Below are 23,418 nucleotides of genomic sequence, written 5' to 3' on the forward strand. Positions count from 1 at the left end.
GATAAAGGGACAGTCACCGCAGTAATACCTGGATAAAGGGATAGTCACCACAGTAATACCTGGATAAAGGGATAGTCACCACAGTAATACCTAGATAAGGATCGTCACCACAATACCTGGATAAAGGGATAAGTCCACCACAATAATACCTAGATAAAAGGGACAGTCACCACAGTAATAAATGGATAAAGGGATAGTCCACAGTAATACCTGGATAAAGGGATAGTCACCACAGTAATACCAGGATAAAGGGATAGTCACCACAGTAATACCTGGATAAGGGATAGTCACCACAGTAATACCTGGATAAAGGGACAGTCACCACAGTAATAATAACTGGATGAAAGGGTGTCATCACAGTAATAACTAGATAAAAGGGGTAGTCATACAGTAATACCTGGATAAAAGGGATAGTCACCACAGTAATACCTGGATAAAGGGATAGTCACCACAGTAATGCCTGGATAAAGGGACAGTCACCACAGTAATACCTGGATAAAGGGACAGTCACCACAGTAACTGGATGAAAGGACAGTCACCACAGTAATACCTGGATAAAGGGACAGTCACCACAGTAATACCTGGATAAAAGGGACAGTCACAACAGTAATACCTGGATAAAGGACAGTCTACAGTAATACCTGGATAAAGGGACAGTCACCACAGTAATACCTGGATAAAAGGGACGGTACCACAGTAATAACTGGATAAAGGGAGTGTCATCACAGTAATACCTGGATAAAAGGGACAGTCAGCATAATAATACCTGGATAAAAGGGACAGTCACCACAGTAATACCTGGATAAAGGGACAGTCACCACAGTAGTATCTGGATGAAGGATAGTCACCACAGAAATACCTGGATAAAGGGATAGTCACCACAGTAGTACCTGGATAAAGGGATAGTCACCACAGTAATGCCTAGATAAGGAATAGTCACCATAGTAATACCTGGATAAAGGGACAGTCACTACAGTAATACCTAGATAAAGGGATAGTCACCACAGTAATACCTGGATAAAAGGACAGTCACCGTAATGCCTGGATAAAAAGGGACAGTCACCACAGTAATAACTGGATAAAGGGACAGTCACTACAGTAATACCTAGATAAAGGGATAGTCACCACAGTAATACCTGGGTAAGGGACAGTCACCACAGTAATACCTGGATAAAGGACAGTCACCACAGTAATAACTGGATAAAGGAGTGTCATCACAGTAATACCTGGATAAAAGGGACAGTCAGCATAGTAATACCTGGATAAAAAGGGACAGTCTACAGTAATACCTGGATAAAGGACATCACCACAGTAATGCCTGGATGAAGGGATAGTCACCACAGAAATACCTGGATAAAGGACAGTCACCACAGTGATACCTGGATGAAGGGATAGTCACCACAGTAGTACCTGGATAAAAGGAATGAATCACCATAGGTACCTGGATAAAAGGGAAAGTCACCAAAGTAATACCTGGATAGGGAAAGTCACCACAGGAATACCTAGATAAAGGGAAATACCACAGTAATACGTGTGGCCTGGATAAAGGAAAGTCACCAAAGCAGTACCTGGATAAAAGGGACAGTCACCACAGGAACACCCTGGATAAAAGGTACAGTTACCACAGTAATACCTGGATAAAGGACAGTCTGCAATGTGCCTGAATAGGGGAAAGTCACCAAAGGAATACCTGGATGAAAGGGAGTGTCATCACAGTAACACCTAGATAAAAAGGGATAGTCACCACAGGAATTGCCTGGATAAAGGGAAAGTCACCACAGTAATACCTAGATAAAGGGATAGTCACCACAGTAATACCTGGATAAAGGAAAAGTCACCACAGCAACACCTGGATAAAATGGACAGTCACCACAGTATGCCTGGATAGGGAAAGTCCACTGCACAAATGCCTGGATAAAAGGGACAGTCAAATACAGTAATACCTGGATAAAGGGAAAGTCACCACAGTAATACCTGGATAAAAGGGAAAGTCACCACAGTAATACCTGGATGCAGAAAGGGACAGTCACCACAGTAATACCTGGATAAAAGGACAGTCACCACAGAAACTAACTGGATGAAGGAGTGTCATCCACAGTAATACCTGGATAAAGGACCAGTCACCACAGTAATACCTGGATAAAGGACAGTCTACAGTAATACCTGGATAAAAGGGACAGTCAACACAGTAATACCTGGATAAAAGGGATAGTCACAGTAATTCCTGGATAAAAGGGATAGTCGCCACAGTAATACCTGGATAAAAGGGATAGTCACCACAGTAATACTTAGATAAAGGGATGATGCATACAGTAATACCTGGATAAGGGACAGTCACCACAGTGTGCCTGGAATAAGGGGATATTCACCACAGTACCTGGATAAAGGACAGTCACCACAGTAATACCTGAATAAAGGGATAGTCACCACAGTAATACCTGGATAAAGGTAATCCACCTGGTAATACCTGGATAAAAGGACAGTCTACAGTAATACCTGGATAAAAGGGACAGTCGCCACAGTAATACCTGGATAAAAGGGACAGTCACCACAGTAATACCTGGATAAAAGGGACAGTCACCACAGTAATAACTGGATGAAAGAGAGTGTCATCACAGTAATACCTGGATAAAAGGGATACTCACCACAGTAATAACTGGATGAAAGGGAGTGTCATCACAGTAATACCTGGATAAAAGGGACAGTCACCACAGTAATACCTGGATAAAAGGGACAGTCACCACAGTAATACCTGGATAAAAGGGACAGTCACCACAGTAATACCTGGATAAAAGGGACAGTCACCACAGTAATACCTGGATAAAGGGATAGTCACCACAGTAATACCTGGATAAAAGGACAGTCACCATGGATAAAGGGATAGTCACCACAGTAATACCTGGATAAAGGGATAGTCACCACAGTAATACTTAGATAAAAGGGATAGTCACCACAGTAATACCTGGATAAAAGGGATAGTCACCACAGTAATGCCTGGATAAAAGGGACAGTCACCACTGTAATAACTGGATGAAAGGGAGTGTCATCACAGTAATACCTGGATAAAAGGGACAGTCACCACAGTAATACCTGGATAAAAGGGACAGTCACCACAGTAATAACTGGATGAAAGGGATAGTCATCACAGTAATACCTAGATAAAAGGGACAGTCACCACAGTAATACCTGGATAAATGGGATAGTCACCACAGTAATACCTGGATAAAAGGGACAGTCACCACAGTAATGCCTGGATAAAAGGGACAGTCACCACAGTAATACCTATATAAAAGGGACAGTCACCACAGTAATAACTGGATGAAAGGAAGTGTCATCACAGTAATACCTAGATAAAAGGGATAGTCACCACAGTAATACCTGGATAAAAGGGACAGTCACCACAGTAATACCTGTATAAAAGGGACAGTCATACAGTAATACCTGGATAAAAGGGACAGTCACCACAGTAATACCTGTATAAAAGGGACAGTCACCACAGTAATACCTGGATAAAAGGGACAGTCACCACAGTAATACCTGTATAAAAGGGACAGTCACCACAGTAATACCTGGATAAAAGGGACGGTCACCACAGTAATAACTGGATGAAAGGGAGTGTCATCACAGTAATACCTGGATAAAAGGGACGGAAAGCACAGTAGTAGCTGGATAAAAGGGACAGTCATCACAATAACAGCTAGATAAAAGGAACAGTCACCACAGTAATACCTAGAAAAAAGGGACAGACAGCAAAGCATTACCTGGATAAAAGGGACAGTCACTACAATAATACCTGTCAGTTCACCCACAACTGTTCGAAGGATGAACATGAAAAAAGTGAAATGGTCAGTCGGACCATCAACACAAACCCCTCCCCCTCCTTCCTTCCCTCTTCCTCCTGTCATTCAGAGTTTTCCCGGGCAGTGCTGGATTGGTACATATATAGTTATATATATATATATATATATATATATATATATATATATATATATATATATATATATATATATATATATATATATATATATATATATATATATATATAAATATATATATATATATATTAAACTGTGCATTTTCAAATGATATTCCTTTGTCAATGAGAATACAGCCAATAGGTTTTCGGATAAAAAATCACTAAAATGTAACGTGGAGAGCAGTAAATGTCCTATAAAAATACACATGTCTATCATTCCCTAAAGCACGTTCATTTTTTTCGGTCTTCAACAAACTTCCTATATTGTATAACAAACCTTATTCCGCCTATAACCTTTCACCACAGAGATATGTACCGGATATTTCTGTCCTTTTCACGAACGACGCTTCAGCTTGACCACAAAGCCCTTCATCTTCTGCTTCTTCTTCCCCATATTTTCTGCCTGGAAAAATCTTTCCCGGACGTCTTCTGAATCATCTCTTTACCTCCCAGATTTACTCTGCCGCAAGCGAGCCTTCGCTGGCCATTTCGACTCTTTATTTCCGCGAACGGTCGGAGAAATGGCCAAGATTCTCGTAGGATTTCTCGAGAAGAGGCGCTGATTTGGCTTCATGATTTGATCGTCTTTCAATGAAGCGTTTTACGTTTTATTTCTGTTACTTATGTTTTAATTAAACATTTAATTATATTTTGAGAACGTAAAATGAATAAAAGCATAGTCAATTTCTCTAAGAAAGGTAACAATAAATCTGTTTCAAAGACTATACTTATAAATTTATTCATTATATTATGATATCCATTTTCTAAACCATTCACAGAATAGATACTTATCATCAGAATCCTTTCTCTCGTAATATTAATAAATTAAAAGACAATATTATCAATACCGATTTTATTCATATTTAAAGGCATATTCTGCCAATAAAGGCCCTACTGTATTCTATCTGCTTCAAATTTATGCCTCATGAAAAAGAGAAGTATAGATTTATTAAATTTTAAAATTTTTCGGTGACAGGAAAATACAAAATTCGTTAATTAATGATCTCTGTGCAGTTACCTGTAAAAGAAAATCTCTTTCTGTCTCTCTCTCAAGTAACTACTTTCACTTGAAACCTTCCTCTCTCATCTGGACCCCTGTTTGCTAAAAGATGCTCTCTCTCTCTCTCTCTCTCTCTCTCTCTCTCTCTCTCTCTCTCTCTCTCTCTCTCTCTCTCTCTCTCTTCTAAAGCTACTACTTTCACTTTAAAATTTCCTTTCTCATCTCGACCTTGTTTGCCAAAATCTCTCTCTCTCTCTCCGTGGACTTCTTAACGCAAACCAACTTCATTATTGAAAGAATACAAAGCTCGTTTCTCCAAGAAAGCTAATCCTCGCCACCTGCCTACGCATTCATGACTAATTTAGAGCTGCTTTGCGTCAACTTTGAGAGAAAATAAAGAAAAAACGAAAAAAGATAATTCTTTTCAAGGCGTGCTTGCTTGCAAGCTAAAAGAGTGATAAGATGAGTTTTTGATGTATTCGTTTTCATTTTAAACTCTCATTCTGGGTACAGGAATGAGACTGAAATTTTGACGTCGTTTTCGCAATTCGTGCATTCTGCTTGTTGTATTTTTCTGTTCGAAATGGTTTTATACGCTTTTACTATAACTGATTTGTAAAGCAACAAGCTCCTTTCTTTAAAGTATCAACAATTATAAGATTGGTTTTCATAATTTGAATACCATTTTATTTTTCTGTTCGAAGTGATTTTTGTGTTTTTACCATAAATGATTTGTAAAACGAGGAGCTCATGTGTTTAAAGTACAGATAATTATACGATTATTTTTCTTTATAATTCAAATACCTGTTAAATGCTGTGCATTTTTTAGACGTGTTATAGTATATCACGTTTCATGCATATTTAGTTACGTTTTTCAACGTGTTTATCTACAACAGATGAAGTTAACTTGCTTGTACGTATGTTTATAACTAACATTTAGATAACTATAACTACAATCTTCGATATCTCTTCATAGCAAGGAAAAAAAATGATTAATTTTTCAGCTCAAGGAAGAGTCAAAGTGTGACCTCAGTTTCCTAAACACATTACCGGAAATGAATGACTGCGGTGATGACAATCTTTAATATGAATCACGCGTTGCAAAAAGACTTTTTGGCTCTTTCCACGTAGTCCGCAGCTACAGGTAATGGCCCCGTCGCCCTAGCAATGAAATCTCATTGATAAGCTCGAGGGCACCTACGCTCGAACCTAGCTTTTGTTGGTACGCTTCACACACGACCAGACTAATGACACCAAATAGATCTCGGTCAATTCAGAACAAGTCAGTTTTTGATGTCTCATCCGTCTGTTGGGTATATTGGAGACAGTAAGTGATCAAACGGACAGTATTCAGTTGTGACATCGTGAACATCACAGGACTGTCGTCGAAATCATGGCCTTCAGGTAAATAAGGTTTGTTTGCTCGTCTCTACTAATATTCTGTAGGAAATATAGCTTTACCAACTGCCACCAAAACTATACAACCTGTCACAGGCATATACTAGTCGTGCTTCAAGCCTTTCAACTCGGAATTTAATCAAAATACACAAAATATGTAGAATTCAAATTATAGTAAGGCGGATAATGACTTACATTTGATTATGTAGAATTCCAGCGCCTCTGAACTTGAGATTCTTGCCAAAATCAACCTCCCCATGGACAAGATCATTGTTGGCCCGTTCAAATCATTTGTCTATATCCACAGTGACAAAACTTCTTGACAGAGCCTTCATAAAATCTACATCCTCGTATTTTTTCAATTGCTGAGTTAAGCTCGTCCAGCGAGCTGAATTTCGCTGCGGGTTCCAGCTCCGTCGGCATCTTGATCTGGAATGAAAAGGTAAATAAACACAGACTCATTAACTGCGGTGCGCATGCGCTGTACGTATTAGCAGAATCTGTAGCAAATCAAAAGGGGTATGAATTTGTAGTCACTGTGTTTGAAGGTATGAGCTGTCGAAGTTACTATATTTCTACAGATGGAGTTGGAAAAGGAGAGAGAGAGAGAGAGAGAGATTAACTTTACAGTACTACACCAGTTGTGTAAAAAATTATTTTTCCTATTTTCTGCTACATCAAAATAAGCTGTTACAATACCCAGCGGGTACGATTGTAGAACAAGATGCGTGGGGAGGGGAGTTTGGGGAGGAGGGGGAAGCAACCACTGTGTCTCCCAAAACAGCAGTTTCCCACACCCCCACACACGAGTTATCAGAGCCCTTATCTCTAGGCACGCGTGTTAAAACCTTCCACAAAGAGCGTCGGTGGTCGCTCTCACTACAGACGAAGCCTTTAGCCAGGAATGTCTAGTGTATAGATACTCTGCTCGAGTGTTAACGATACCTTCTATCGTCGCGATACAAAGAAATGAGTGACGATACTGATATCCTCGTAGATGTCCCGATGGTCTGTTATATCATAACCGCAGGCTTCATCGTTTTCACCATAATCGTCTCCGCTGCAAAGTTTTTCAACTGGACTTGTTCTTGTGGGAAGAAGAACGTAGCCCCAGCGCAGTCTCATCGTCAGTGACAAAGATTCTTATTAAACTGAGAGTGAAGAAGAAAGATCAGTCCATAACTCACTCTCTTAATGATGTTCAGCAAGTGAGGACTTGATCTTTGTCGTAACTAATGCAAGGCCTTCTGAAGTCTGAAGTGGGAATTTTAATTCTCAGTGAATCAAATCTGGATGTGTTTATATATATATATATATATATATATATATATATATATATATATATATATATATATATATATATATGTATGTGTGTGTGTGTGTGTGTGTGTGTGTGTGTGTGTGTGTGTTGTTGCTTGCATTCTTTTAAGGAAAGCCGACTTAGTTATCAAAACAACATCCCTAAATATCCCTGATTTGATAAACAATAAAAAAGGAGAAAAATGAAAAAGCAAAACTTAGAGAAAACTTAAGTGATTTACGGAGAATACGGAGGCAGTGATCAAAATCTAATTTTTTTGAAGCATTCTCAGCAGAGAGAATTCAACAGCGACAGAGACGAATATCCAAAAGATAATTAATCTCTAGAGAGGAGACACGAGACAAGCAACACTAGCAACACCTAGTGGCAGATATAAAAGACTGCCTAATCTGAGGTCAAAAGTTGAAAAGGCCTTTTCCATTCTGTTCTCTAGAAGGGTAAAAAAAAAAAAAAAAAAAAAAAAAAAAAAAAAAAAAAAAAAAAAAAAACGGTGCATCCGAATTACGAGCATTTCTGACAGGGAGAGAACAGGACACGCTTAGAATTTTTACCATAACACCAGCAAAGTTGGTGGGAAAGTTTAGGAAACTGCCCAAAACACAAACTGGTCGCTGTTCCTAATTGCTTTGACTTGAACGGTATGGGACAGGCCTATTTGAACTACACAGTATAAGTCCCATTTGATGTAAAAATGGCTTTTTCATTTTCCCGAGAACTTCACACTTTGTTTACCTTTGGTATATTGTAAGCCGTAGTGTACTTGCATGATAAACTCGACTCATTTTATGGCCACTGTTACTTTACAGCGTCTCTTCATATTATCTTTTAATCTTAGCTGCAATATTTAGTGATTATGATTTTTGTTTGTATAATATTAATGTATGCACGTATGTTTGCGTGTGTATGTATGTATGTATGTATGTATGTATGTATGTATGTATGTATGTATGTATATATATATATATATATATATATATATATATATATATATATATATATATACATACATACATACATACAGTATATACACAAAATACATGTGCATATATATATATATATATATATATATATATATATATATATATATATATATATATATATATACTGTATGTATATATATATATATATATATATATATATATATATATATATATATATATATATATATATATATATATATCAAGTATAGTGTGCATATGCATGGACCTATATCAAAAGCTGAGCGAAAAATCAATGTAAGCGTAATACTGTACATATGCACATAATTTTTGCCAAAGTGTATTTCTAAATCTCTCCCTTATTTTCCAGCAACGGTTCCATGATTCCAGATCACATGAACGAAGAACCTACTGATGTTTTGCAACCAAGAATATGACAGATGAATCTCAACACAATCCCGCGTCAACACGGCAACCAAATTCATTTGTCAATTCTCTCCATCTTGGTTCTCAAATGCAAATATAAATGAAATTTTCAGACCTGTTGATCATTTGCTTTTTAGACTTTTTTATGTAATAACTTTAGGTGATTTTCAAAAACTTATGTCAAGTTCTTCCTTACATTTTGATCAAGAAATTTCCTTACATTATAGAAAAATATTCACAATGATGTGGATACAACCTAGAATGCTTGCGCTGTTCAGTGAAAATTTGCATGTATACAGTAAATATATAATGGTTTATACATTTATCTTTTTTTTTTTGCTAATGTAAATATGTAAAATAAAATTTTTACTTTCATTTACGAAGAATTTTTTCAATTTCCACTCCCAAAGAAATATTAAAAGGTTTTAGCTCGTTGAACTCGTGCAGTTATACCAGGCTTTAATTATATTCTATTGACACTTCATCTAAAAACATATATAATTAAATTTAAGGTTATACTGTTAAATATGTACTTTGTTATGCATAACAACCTCTACCACAACTGGTTCGTTTCTTTTGTTTATCTGCAATTTTCGAAACCATTCATTTTAAACAATACCACATTATTTGAGCAGTGATTAACTTTATTCAGGTGAAAATTTGCGTCAAAAACAAATAACATTTCTAAAATTAAAGCAACCAGTAGTAAAAAAATATGTTCATTTACATGCACTACACTGTACAAAGAGTCAATATTGCTTGCTACATTTGCTTGGATAAATATGAAACGCTTGCAATCGTTGCAAGCATTGACATGACCCACTTTGTGGTCTGATAAAAAAGAACTGAGAAAAACAATTACCTAACAAATGCCCAATCTCACGGTTTGGCAGCTGATGTATGAAATGAAAGATAGCTTATCAGACAGCAATTTAAACAAGGAGTCTCACTCTCCGCCATCACACCTGATTTCAAATTTATTTGACTGAATAAAAAATAAGGGACAATAATTTTCGTTTTACGTATTACAGGTATAAAGTTACATTTGTCTAAAGCAGCAAGTTCGTTTGTGACCTTCTGAGAAAAACAAAATACTGAAGGATGAAAGATCATTTTGAAGAAAAAATTAATAACAATAATAATATTGTAAGAAAGAAACTATCAAATAAAAACTGCCGAGGTATAGTGCTAGTATAGGACTATAGCCGGCTAAGATCTACAGCAATGAAATCCTGAATTGTAGCGAAGATACTAGTCAAGAGGAATCTGTGTTTGTAGGATCAGCCTAAATCTTTACATAAATTGGTGGCTGGTGGACAGACTCCTGTTTTTTTTTTATTCCGGTCCGGTATCTTGACTCCCGGTAAATTCAGATCCGGTTTCTTGAAAACCCGGTAATGTGAAACCCAAAATAAACAAATAACTTATTCAGGACGCATACCTTTTTTAAACAGGTTACGGCAATTAGCTTATTTAGGAAATGGAAATTACATAATTTAATAGTTTAGCGGATGGAAGGGTTAGTTTACATATTTTTTTTTTTAATTCAAGTATATCAGTAATATTTGGCGGTTGCACATCCGAGCCCTTGGCGGTATAAAGCCATGGACGTTTGTTGAAGGCCATTTCCTTATAAAGTGACAAGTAATTTTTATTGATTTTTAGTTTCTATTAACCCGTAAATGTGCATTTTGTCACCTGGTAAGGGGGTAGCGCCGTCGGTGCACCTCATGCGGTGCACTGTAGGCATTGCTTAAGATTCTTTGCAGCGTGCCTTCGGCCTCTTTCGTTCCTTTTACTGTACCTCCTTTCATATTCTCTTTCGTCCATCTTACTTTCCACCCTCTGCTAACAATTGATTCATACTGGAACTGCAAGGTTTTTCTCCATTTACACCTTTCAAACCTGTCATTGTCAATTTCTGTTTCAGCGCTGAATGACCTCATAAGTCCCAGTGCTTGGCCTTTGGCCTAAGTTCTACATTCAGTTCAATTCTATATTCAAGTATTTTGTCAGCCATTGTGCATAACAGGAACAATATTTGTCAAGTAGTAATGAGAGGTGGATTGTCAATTGGGATATACCAGCAGAAAAAACGATGAGAATCGTGAACTGAATAAATTAGAGGCCCCCCTTCCCCAGAACAAATGGAAAGTTATGAAGTTTTCTGCTATAGCCTATCTCCAAGTACATTGTTTTAAGTTTCTATTAAGCTATTTTTCATTTTACATTTCTTGTATTTTCAGACTGAGTGACGGAGTTAGATACAGCCATGGCTAACGACTCGGAGGAAATCAGATGGATTGACCGAATCCGGGCTATAACCTTCAGAGAGGCCAGGGATGCTGGCGCATCCTTCATTTCACGTTCCTGGACAGCTAAATACATTAAAAGAGATGAATCCTTTGTTAAAAGAAACTGGAACAAAAATCCACATAACTGTCATCTCGAAAAGAGTGAATCTTGGAAGGCCTGAAGTCCTTTCTCAGGGGTCAAAAGACATCATAGCTGAGGCAGTGGGTAGACCAAGAAAGTCTTTACGTAAATTGGCACTTGAACTAGAAACGAAAAGGGGAAAGAAGGGAAATTATAGTGCTGTATGTCGTGAGTTGAAAAAATCTGGTATCAAGCCATTTCATGTTATCAGCAAGCCCAACATCACTCGGCAACAGAGAGAAAACCGTGCATGGTTTTGTGGTTCATTTCCCATAGATTGGGATGAAGCTGACTTTCTCCAAGTTGCTGCATCTGATGAAGCCAAATCATAAAAATGACATCATTTGGGCTGCAAAGTTGGATGATATCAGCGATGACGTGTGCTATCACCAAGTTGTGAAATTTCCTGAATGTTTGGGAATTTTTCTCTGTTTCACAGCCAAACAGTTAATGTGGATCATCAAAGGAAAAGGACAGTCATGGAATGGCGAACACTTCAAAGAAACTGTCCTTACTGGTGGAGTATTTCCTTTCCTCAAGAATCCTGAAAATGTGTTATCTGTTGAAGAAGTCACATTTTTGTATGATAAGGCACCATGCATCAAGGCTCTTCATACACAGGAGCTGCTTCGAAAAAGTGGTATCGATTTCTTCTTGTCAAGTGAATTTCCAGGTAACTCCCCTGACCTTAATGTGTGTGAAAACATTGGTAGTATCTTAAAGGATCGTGTTGAAGCGCGCACAGTGAACTAAGATGGTATACCAAGCCTCGACGACCTGCGAAGAGAGGTGACCGAAGTGCTCAGGGAAATGGAGTTTGAGTCTCAGCTTTTTTGCGATTTGCTGAAATCATACCCCTCAAGAATGCAGGCTGAGGTACAGGCAGATGGAGGCCACACAAAATATTAAATACTCAGAGAGAAACTTAAATAAATACCTGTTCTGAATTACTTTTGTTTTTGTCCATGTCAATTTTAGTTTATGCTGTAGAGGGGGGGCCCCTCTAATTTCGAAACACCCTGTATATTTTATAAAAAAAAAATTATAAGATATTTTTGAAAAAAAGCAGAGCAAAAGTTACGTAGGAGAAAACAAAAAACAAAAAGAAGGAAAATTCGGCTTTAGGGTAAAGTTGTCTGAACACCATATGGTGTGAGAGTGGCGCCATCTGCGCCTTCTGCATTATTGCAAACTAACTTTGCAACTTGGCTCCATTCTGTACTACTCTTCTTGTTGTTTTGCCTCCTGATAGGTATCTCTCCTCCAAGACGTGGAGAGAGAGAGAGAGAGAGAGAGAGAGAGAGAGAGAGAGAGAGAGAGAGAGAGAGAGAGAGAGAGAGAGAGAGCTGTCAGGAAAATATAGATATATTAATTTTTTCTCTGATAAAGTCAGTATAAATTGTTGTCTATTTATTCTGTTACTTCATTTCCTAGCTGCAATATTTAATAATTATGATTTTTGTTTGTATAATTTTAATGTATGTATGTATGTATGTATGTATGTATGTATGTATGTATGTATGTATGTATGTAAATACATATGTATATATATATATATATATATATATATATATATATATATATATATATATATATATATTATATATATATATATATATATATATATATATATATATATATATATATATATATATATATATATATATATATATATCATGTATGTGCATTTGCATGGACCTATATCAAAAGGCTGAGCAGAAAAAAATCAAAGTAAGCGTAATACATATGCACATAATTTTTGCCAAAATGTATTTCTAAATCTCTCCCTTATTTTCCAGCAACGGTTCCATGGTTCCAGATCACATGAACGAAGAACCTACTGATGTTTTGCAACCAAGAATATGACAGATGAATCTCAACATAATCCCGCGTCAACACGACAACCAAATTCATTTGTCAACAACCTCCATCTTGGTTCTCAAATACAAATGTAAATGAAATTTTCAGACCTATTGATCATTTGCTTTTTATACTTTTTTATTTAATAACTTTAGGTGATTTTCAAAAACTATGTTAACTTCTTCCTTACTTTTTTGTCAAGAAATTTCCTTACATTACAGAAACATAATCACAGTGGTGATGTGGATACAACCTAGAATGTTTGCGCTGTTGAATGAAAATTTGCATATATAAATATATAATGGTTTATATATTTATCTTTTTTTTAATGTAAACATGTAAAATAAAGTTTTACGTTTATTTACGAAGAATGTTTTTTCAGTTTCCACTCCCAAAAGAATTTTAAAAGGTTTTAGTTCGTTGAACTTGTGCAGTTATACCAGGCTTTAATTATATTCTATTGACATGTCATCTAAAACATATATAATTAAAGTTAAGGTTATACTGTTAAATATGTACCCTGTTATGTATAACAACCTCTATCACAACTGGTTCATTTCTTTTGTTTTTCTGCAATTTTCGAAACCATTCATTTTAAACAATACCCCATTATTTGAGCAGTGATTAACGTTATTCAGGAGAGAATTTGCGTCAAAAAACAAATGACATTTCTAAAATTAAAACAACCAGTAGTAATAACATATTATGCTCATTTACATGCACTGCACTGTACAAAGAGTCATTGACATTACCCACTTTGTGGTCTGATAAGAAACAACCGAAAAAACCATTAACTAACAAATGCCCAATCTCACGGTTTGGCAGCTAATGTATAAAATGAAAGATAGCTTATCAGACAGCAATTTAGACAAAGGACCTCACTCCCCCCCCATCACACCTGATTTCAGATTTATTTGACTGAATAAAAAATAAGGGAGAATAATTTTCGTTTTACGTATTACACGTATAAAGTTACATTTGTCTAAAGCAGCAAGTTCGTTTGTGACCTTCTGAGCCAAACAAAATACTGAAGGAGAAGAATCAAATAATAACAATAATAATATTGTAAGACAGAAACTATCAAATAAAAACTGCCGAGGTATAGTGCTTGTATAGGACTATAGCCGGCTAAGATCTACAGCAATGAAATCCTGAATTGTAGCGGATATACTAGTCAAGAAGAATCTGTGTTTGTAGGATCAGCCTAAATCTTTACATAAATTGGAGGCTGGTGGACAAACTCCTGGTTTTTTTATTCCGGTCCGGTATTTTGACTCCCGGTAAATTGAAATCCGCTTTCTTGAGCACCCGGTAATGTGAAACCCAAAATAAACAAACAGCTTATTCAGGACGCAATTACGTCAACTTAGCTTATTTAGGAAATGGAAATTACATAATTTAATAGCTTAGCGGATGGAAGGGTTAGTTTACATATTATTTTTTTTTAATGCAACTATATCAGTAATATTTGGCGCTTGCATCCGAGCCCTTGGCGGTATAAAGCCATGCACGTTTGTTGAAGGCCATTTCCTTATAAAAGTGACAAGTAATTTTTATTGGTTTTTAGTTTCTATTAACCCGTAAATGTGCATTTTGTCACCTGGTAAGGGGGTAGCGCCGTCGGTGCACCTTATGCGGTGCACTGTAGGCACTGCTTAAGATTCTTTGCAGCGTGCCTTCGGTCTCTTTCGTTCCTTTTACTGTACCTCCTTTCATATGCTCTTTCTTCCATCTTACTTTCCACCCTCTGCTAACAATTGATTCATAGTGGAACTGCAAGGCTTTTCTCCTGTTGCACCTTTCAAACCTGTCATTGTCAATTTCCGTTTCAGCGCTGAATGACCTCGTAGGTCCCAGTACTCGGCCTTTGGCCTAAGTTCTACATTCAGTTCAATTCTATATTCAAGTATTTTGTCAGCCACAGTGCATAACAGGAACAATGTTTGTCAAGTAGTAATGAGAGGTGGATTGTCAATTGGGATATACCAGCAGAAAAACCTACTAGAATCGTGAACTGAATAAATATACAATTTATAAAAAATATTATAAGATATTTTTGAAAAGAAGCAGACCAAAAGTTACTTAGGAGAAAACCAAAAAAAAAAAGGAAAATTCAGCTTTAGAGGTAAAGTTGTCTGAGCACCATATGGTGTGAGTGGCGCCATCTGCGCCTCTGCCATGTGCAAACTAACTTTGCAACTTGGCTGCATTCTGTACTACTCTTCTTCTTGTTGTTTTGCCTCCTGATGGTATCTCTCCTCCAAGACGTGGAGAGAGAGAGAGAGAGAGAGAGAGAGAGAGAGAGAGAGAGAGAGAGAGAGAGCTGTAAGGAAAATATAGATATATTAATTTTTTTCTCTGATAACATCACTAAAAATTGTTGTCTATTTATTTTGTTACTTCATTTCCTAGCTGCAATATTTAATGCTTATGATTTTTATTTGTATTCTTTTAATGTATGTATGTTTGTGTGTATTTATGTATGTATATATATATATATATATATATATATATATATATATATATATATATATATATATATATATATATATATATACATATATATATATATATATATATATATATATATATATATCACTAAGTCCCACGTCGGAAGGTGAGTGAAAACCAGGAATTTGAACAAGTACTTTCGTAGTTTATTCTACATTTTCAAGTTCACACTGAACACAAAAGAAGTTGACAGAGGTTTATATACAAAAACAGAAGGTGGGGGAGGAGTTACAGTTTGTTAATCTGAGCAGCATGTTCTTTAGACAAAAAAGACAGGGACAAAGGATCAAGGGATAATCCAGGGTGGAGATTAACATTCCTGGTGGAAGTAGCTTCGATGAAGACACTATCTAGCAGATTTCTTTTTCGATGGTCGTTGACCTTGTAGATGACCGTTGACTTATCCCAGTTCATCCCATGGTCTGTCTTAAGCCAATGATCCACAAGGCCATTATTTGATAAGCCTCTTGAATTGGCATATTTGTGTTGGGAGCTTCTTACTTTTAGTTCTTTTGATGTCTGACCAATATAAATCTTATTACATTCTTTACATGGCTCCAGATCACATGAACGAAGAACCTACTGATGTTTTGCAACCAAGAATATGACAGATGAATCTCAACACAATCCCGCGTCAACACGGCAACCAAATTCATTTGTCAATATTCTCCATCTTGGTTCTCAAATGCAAATGTAACTGAAGTTTTCAATCCTGTTGATCATTTGCTTTTTATACTTTTTTATTCAATAATCTTAGGTGATTTTCAAAAACTATGAACTTCTTCCTTACATTTTGATCAAGTAATTTCCTTACATTACAGAAACATAATCACAGTGGTGATGTGGATGCAACCTAGAATGCTTGCGCTGTTCAATGAAAATTTGCATATATAAATATATAATGGTTTACATATTTATCTTCTTTTTTTTTTGCTAATGTAAATATGTAAAATATAATTTTTACGTTCATTTACGAAGAATTTTTATAGTTTCCACTCCCAAAGAAATTTTAAAAGGTTTTAGTTCGTTGAACTCGTGCAGTTAGACCAAGCTTTAATTATATTCTATTGACACGTCATCTAAAAACATATATAATTAAAGTTAAGGTTATACTGTTAAATATGTACCTTGTTATGCATAACAACCTCTACCACAACTGGTTCATTTCCTTTGTTTTTCTGCAATTTTCGAAACCATTCATTTTAAACAGTACCCCATTATTTGAGCAGTGATTAACATTATTCAGGTGAGAATTTGCGTTAAAAATCAAATAACATTTCTAAAATTAAAGCAACCAGTAGTAAAAAAATATTATGTTCATTTACATGCAATACACTGTACAAAGAGTCATTGACATGACCCACTTTGTGGTCTGATAAGAAAGAACTGAGAAAAACAATTACCTAACAAATGCCCAATCTCACGGTTTGGCAGCTGATGTATAAAATGAAAGATAGTTTATCAGACAGCAATTTAGGCAAGGGACCTCATCCGCCCCCGCCATCAAACCTGGTTTCAGATTTATTTGACCGAATAAAAAAATAAGGGAGAATAATTTTCGTTTTACGTATTACAGGTATAAAGTTACATTTGTCTAAAGCAGCAAGTTCGTTTGTGACCTTCTGAGCCAGGCAAAATACTGAAGGACGTAAGATCATTTTGAAGAAAAATTAATAACAATAATAATATTGTAAGACAGAAACTATCAAATAAAAACTGCCTAGGTATAGTGCTAGTATAGGACTATAGCCGGCTAAGATCTACAACAATGAAATCCTGAATTGTAGCGAAGATACTGGTCAAGAGGAATCTGTGTTTGTAGGCCCAGCCTAAATCTTTACATAAATTTGTGGCTGGTGGACAGACTCCTGATTTTTTTATTCCGGTAATTTCACTGCCGGCATTTTGACTCCCGGTAAAATGAAATCCGGTTTCATTAACGCCCGGTAATTTGAAACCCAAAATAAACAAATAGTTTATTCAGGACGCATATTTTTTTAAGTAGCTTACGGCAATTAACTTATTTAGGAAATGGAAATTACATCATTTTAATAGTTTAGCGGATGGAAGGGTTAGTTTACATATTTTTTTTATTCAAGTATATATATCAGTAATATTTGGCGGTTGCATCCGATCCCTGGCGGCATAAAGCCATTTTTTATACTCGTGTCTCGCACCATTCAAGAGAGAGCAGCCGTGGAGGAAGGACGCTCGTAGATGACTCCAATTACATTTACGGACGACAGAAAGAAAACGCTGATGGGTCAACAATTCATCGGAAGTGTGAAGTGAAGGTTGCAAAACACGCCTACATACATTGACAGACATGCTTTGCGACTCTTCACTTCACACTTCCAATAAATTGTTGACCCATCAAACGTTTGCTTTCTGTCTTCCGTAAATGCAACTGGAGTCATCTAGAAGTGTCCTTCCTCCACGGCTGCTCTCTCTTGAATGGCGCGAGACATGAGTATAAAAAATGGCTTTATGCTGCCAGGGGCTCGGATTCAACCGCCAAATATTACTGATATACTAGAATTTCTAAAAAATAATATGTAAACTAACCCTTCAATCCGCTAAACTATCAAATTATGTAATTTCCTTTCCCTAAATAAGATAATTGCTCTAACCTATTTAAAAACAAATATGCTTCCTAAATATGCTATTTCTTTATTTTGGGTTTCAAATTACCGGGTGTTAAAGAACCCGGATCTCAATTTACCGGGAGTCAAAATACCGACAGTGAAATTACCGGGATTAAAGGTCTAGGAGTCAAAATACCTAGAACCATATAAATTATCCTCTCTCTCTCTCTCTCTCTCTCTCTCTCTCTCACCACACACACACACACTCATCATCCTGTTACGTTTTTTTTATTAGGTAATAAGAAATTCCTTTCGTGATTGTGGTATAGACCTATTACATATAAGCCTATTGACTGAATTTCCTAGCTTTAATAGCACGGTAGGCCTACGGGGAAGAGATAAACCAGTTAGATTTAAGCTACGATCTGTAGGCCTGTGCTGCTTCAAGATGACGGGGATAAATATAATGAAGTAACAAAATAAATAGATAACAATTTTTTGTGACTTTATCATAAAAAAAATTAATATATCTATATTTTCCTTACAGCTCTCTCTCTCTCTCTCTCTCTCTCTCTCTCTCTCTCTCTCTCTCTCTCTCTCTCTCTCTCTCTCCACGTCTTGGAGGAGAGATACCTCTCAGGAGGCAAAACAACAAGAAGAGTAGTACAGAATGAAGCCAAGTTGCAAAGTTAGTTTGCAATAATGCAGAAGGAGCAGATGGCGCCACTCTCACACCATATGGTGCTCAGACAACTTTACCCTAAAGCTGAATTTTCCTTTTTTTTTTTTTTGGTTTTCTCCTAAGTAACTTTTGCTCTGCTTCTTTTCAAAAACATCTTATAATTTTTTTATAAAATGTATATTTATTCAGTTCACGATTCTCATAGGTTTTTCTGCTGGTATATCCCAATTGACAATCCACCTCTCATTACTACTTGACAAATATTGTTCCTGTTATGCACTATGACTGACAAAATACTTGAATATAGATTTGAACTAAATATAGAATCTAGGCCAAAGGCCAAGCAATGGGACCTATGAGGTCATTCAGCGCTGAAACGGGAATTGACAATGACATGTTTGAAAGGTGTAACAGGAGAAAAAAAAACTCGCAGTTCCACTATGAGTCAATTGTTAGCAGAGGGTGAAAAGTAGGATAGAAGAAAGAGAATATGAAAGGGGGTACAGTAAAAGGAACGAAAGAAGCCGAAGGCACGTTGCAAAGAATCTTAAGTAATGCCTACAGTGCACCGCATGAGGCGCAATGACGGAGCTACCCCGCCCTACCAGGCGAAAAAATGCATATTTACGGGTTAATAGAAACTAAAAATCAATAAAAGTTACTTGTCACTTTATAAGGAAATGGCCTTCAACAAACGTGCATCCCAGAAGTTACAAGGATTAGGATGTTTCAAAGACTATTATTAGCCCATCCGAGGAGACATCATGTGCTCACTTATCTCTAAGAGCAGGTTTTACTAGTCATTCACAGTATTCTAATGATTGTGTCTAGCTTTCTTTCAAACTCTTCCACACTGTTGCTGTTGACAACTTCTGGTGGCAGTTTCTTCCATGTGTCACATATCTTGTATGTGAAGAAGTTCCCACAATGAGATGTGTTGTATCTCTTCAGTTCTAGTTCCCATCCATTATTTCTTGTCTGATTTTCGTTTAATGAGAAGAGGTTACTGTCTACTTTTGTTTTTTTCAGTATTTTGAATGTTTCTATGAGTTGTCCTCGCAATCGTCGTGTTTCTAAGCCAGACACGTTCAGGCTCTCTCGCCGTCTTTGGCAACCTATTTGCCTGATGGATGGAATTAACTTTGTGGCTCTTGCTTGTACCTCTCCTAATCTATTCATGTCTTTTCTTAGTGTTGGTGACCAAAACTGCACTGCATATTCAAGATAAGGTCTAACTATTGATGTGCAGAGCCGCAGCACCGTTTCCTTGTTTCTGTATTTGAACTGCCTCTTTATGCATCCCACTAGTTTCTGTGCCCTCTTTTCAGCTTTTATGCACTGTTTTGTGGATTTTAAGCCCTTGGTAATAATGACTCCAAGGTCCTCTTCTTGTTCTACACTATTTATGTCATTCCCAAGCAGCATGTGGTTGGCATGAAGGTTATTTGTTCCTTCTTGTAACACTTTACACTTATCCAAGTGAAAAGGCATTTGCCATCTTTTTGACCACTCTCCTATTCTCCTTAGATCATTTCTTGAACTTTCCACTGTATCTGGGTCTGCTGCATTTATACCTAGTTTGGTGTCATCTGCAAACTGGGCTATCCTACTAGTTAAGCCTACATCAATGTCATTAATGTAAAACAAAAACAAGAGCGGGCCAAGGACAGAACCCTGAGGAACTCCGCTTGTCACATCTGCCCATTCTGATTCTTCACCGTTTATGACGAGTCTCAGTTTTCTATTAGTTAGCCAGTCTTCGATCCAGTCTGCCAATTCTCCTTCAATTCTTAAGTTCTAACTTTTGTCATTAGTTTCTTGTGTGGAACTTTGTCAAAGGCCTTTTGGAAATCAAAGTAGAGTATATCTGCTGTTCTACTACTGTCGTATATAACAAGCATGTTATCAAAAAACTCCACGAGGTTTGATAGGTAGGATCTGTTTTGTCTGAAGCCGTGTTGATTGTTTAACAACAGGTTATTTATTTCTATCAATGTGATCCACAATTGCATCTGCAATTATGGACTCAAAAATCTGACAAGGGACTGACGTTAGACAGATTGGTCTATAATTTCCTCGCTCTTCTCTTGGGCCTTTTCTGTAATCAGAATAAGAGAGAGAGAGAGAGAGAGAGAGAAGAGAGTATAATAATCAGAATGAGAGAGAGAGAGAGAGAGCGAGAGAGAGAGGAAAGAAGTATAATAATAGAATCAGGAGAGAAGAGAGAGAGAGAGAGAGAGAGAGAGAGGGACAGAGACAGAGAGAAACGGTATATTAATCAGAATAAGATAGTAGAGAGAGAGAGAGAGAGAGAAGAGAGAGAAAGCATAACAATATGAAATCATAACAATATAATAATCAATAATCAAAGAGAGAGAGAGAGAGACAGCAAAATAATAATCAGAATAAGAGAGAGAGAGAGAGAGAGAGAGAGAGAGAGGTGAGGGCCGAGAAAAAATAATCAGAATAAGAGAGAGAGAGAGAGAGAGGGAGAGAGCAACAATATAATATTCAGAATAATAGAGAGAGAGAGAGAGAGAGAGATAATATTCAGAATAATGGAGGGCGAAACAATATAACAATCAGTATACGAGAGAGAGAGAGAGAGAGAGAGAGAGAGAGAGAGAGAGAGAGAAACAGTATAATAATCAGAATGAGAGAGAGAGAGAGAGAGAGAGAGAGAGAGAGAGAAACAAAAACAAAATAATCAGAATAAGAGAGATAGAAAGAGAGAGAGGGGGCTTAGGGGCGAGAACAATATAATAATCAGAGGCAGAGAGAGAGAGAGAGAGAGAGAGAGAGAGAGAATATAATAATCAGAATAAAGAGAGAGAGAGATATAATAATCAGAATAAGAGAGAGAGAGAAAGAGATAATAATCAGAAGAGAGAGAGAGAGAGAGGTCCACTATTCAGAGGGCAACAGGGACAAAATATAGGAAGAAGTTTCTTCTTTTACTGAACCAGCCAAAAATATTATTGTCGACTTGGGACATAAACAGAGTTTATAGAAAGGCAATTGGAAATGCATTCTCTAGAAAAATCCTACAAGGATCCATGAATCCTTGAGCAAAATAAGGACACTGAAAATATGATGAAAATGCACGATAAAAAAAATTATATAATTTCCTACATTCCCTTATCTGCTTGTGGTTTAAATATATTTTCATTCTTTTCTTATCTCTGAAATAAACAGGTAGGCTATGTAGTGAGAATTGTAATTCTGAAATGTCTTACCTTTTTTATCACGTCTTTATCAGGTTTGTCCCACTTCCTGAGTTTCTCCATCCTTCTGTACCCGACTGTCGTTTTCCCGTCACCATTTCTTAATTTTAAACTGAAAAAATTATAAAACACATAAAAACAATTATTACCCACCATACACTTTCACTTCTCCAATATCATTTTTCCCTTTTTTTATCAGACCTGAGATAGTCAGGGGCTATATAGTTCTCATCCATCGACTTTTGCATAAAAGGAAGGTGGAAATAATTTCAAAGGCGTTCGTGAACCTTACAAGTCTGACGTAATCACGCTGGTATTACAAAATGTTGGGAAATTTTAATTCATCTTAATTATTTTCGAAAAAATATATAATTTTCACATCCTAATTCTCACGAGTTTCTAACATACTTATGGAAAAAGTATTACTTTATGTTTTGTGTTCCATAATAAAAGCATCACTTTGTATTCTGTGTTGCATAATAAAAAATATTCCTTTGTATTCTGTGTTGCATAATACAAGTATTGCTTTGTATTTCCGTGCTGCATAACGAAAGTATTCCTTTGTATTCTGTGTTGCATAATAAAAATATCCCTTTGCATTCTGTGTTGCATAGTAAAAATATTTCTTTGTATTCTGTGTTGCATAATGTTTTATATCAGAAATTATTCGATTAATAAGTCCTATATTAAGAATCCCACTCCATTACTTGTGAACAAGTAATGGAGTGGCTTACGTGGGTCAGGCTAGGAAGTCTGTGGTAATTAATTATTTGCTTGTCATACTGGCCAGCTAACTTTACCAGACTAGTTTTCTCTCCTTATCAATATTAGTTAAAAACTGTTATCTTATTAACATTTAACACATTTTCTACTTTTATAATGAAATGTTTCTCAATTAATTCCTGCAATTCCTTCAATCCTTGTTGACAATACAATAGGTACATTACCTAGAATTCCTTTACCTTGAAATTTTTGCTTCCAGTCTTCTGTAAATTCAAATTTTTTTATGTAACTTGAGATTATTTTGACTTTCCAGCTGTTTTTAGGTCTTTAGCTCCGAT

General features: G+C 36.4%; 1 protein-coding gene and 1 long non-coding RNA gene across 3 annotated transcripts in view; one reads left to right on the forward strand and one right to left on the reverse strand.

Moving 5' to 3' along the window:
* Positions 1-23,418, reverse strand: part of LOC136855369 (uncharacterized) — a 128,441-nt gene that overhangs the window by 14,716 nt on the left and 90,307 nt on the right. For both annotated transcript variants that reach the window (XM_067132290.1, XM_067132289.1), the window contains exons 4-5: positions 22,370-22,469; positions 6,570-6,803 (exon numbers count right to left, since the gene is read on the reverse strand). In XM_067132290.1, coding sequence (XP_066988391.1) covers positions 6,657-6,803; positions 22,370-22,469 — 247 coding nt within the window. In that variant the 3' untranslated portion in view covers positions 6,570-6,656. The remainder of the gene's footprint in view (positions 1-6,569; positions 6,804-22,369; positions 22,470-23,418) is intronic.
* On the forward strand, positions 7,226-9,434 carry LOC136855237 (uncharacterized). The gene is made up of 2 exons (XR_010857959.1): positions 7,226-7,582; positions 9,004-9,434. It is a non-coding gene; the product is annotated as an uncharacterized lncRNA (long non-coding RNA).

This window comes from Macrobrachium rosenbergii, chromosome 31, assembly GCF_040412425.1.
Source record: "Macrobrachium rosenbergii isolate ZJJX-2024 chromosome 31, ASM4041242v1, whole genome shotgun sequence".
Lineage (NCBI taxonomy): Eukaryota > Metazoa > Arthropoda > Malacostraca > Decapoda > Palaemonidae > Macrobrachium > Macrobrachium rosenbergii.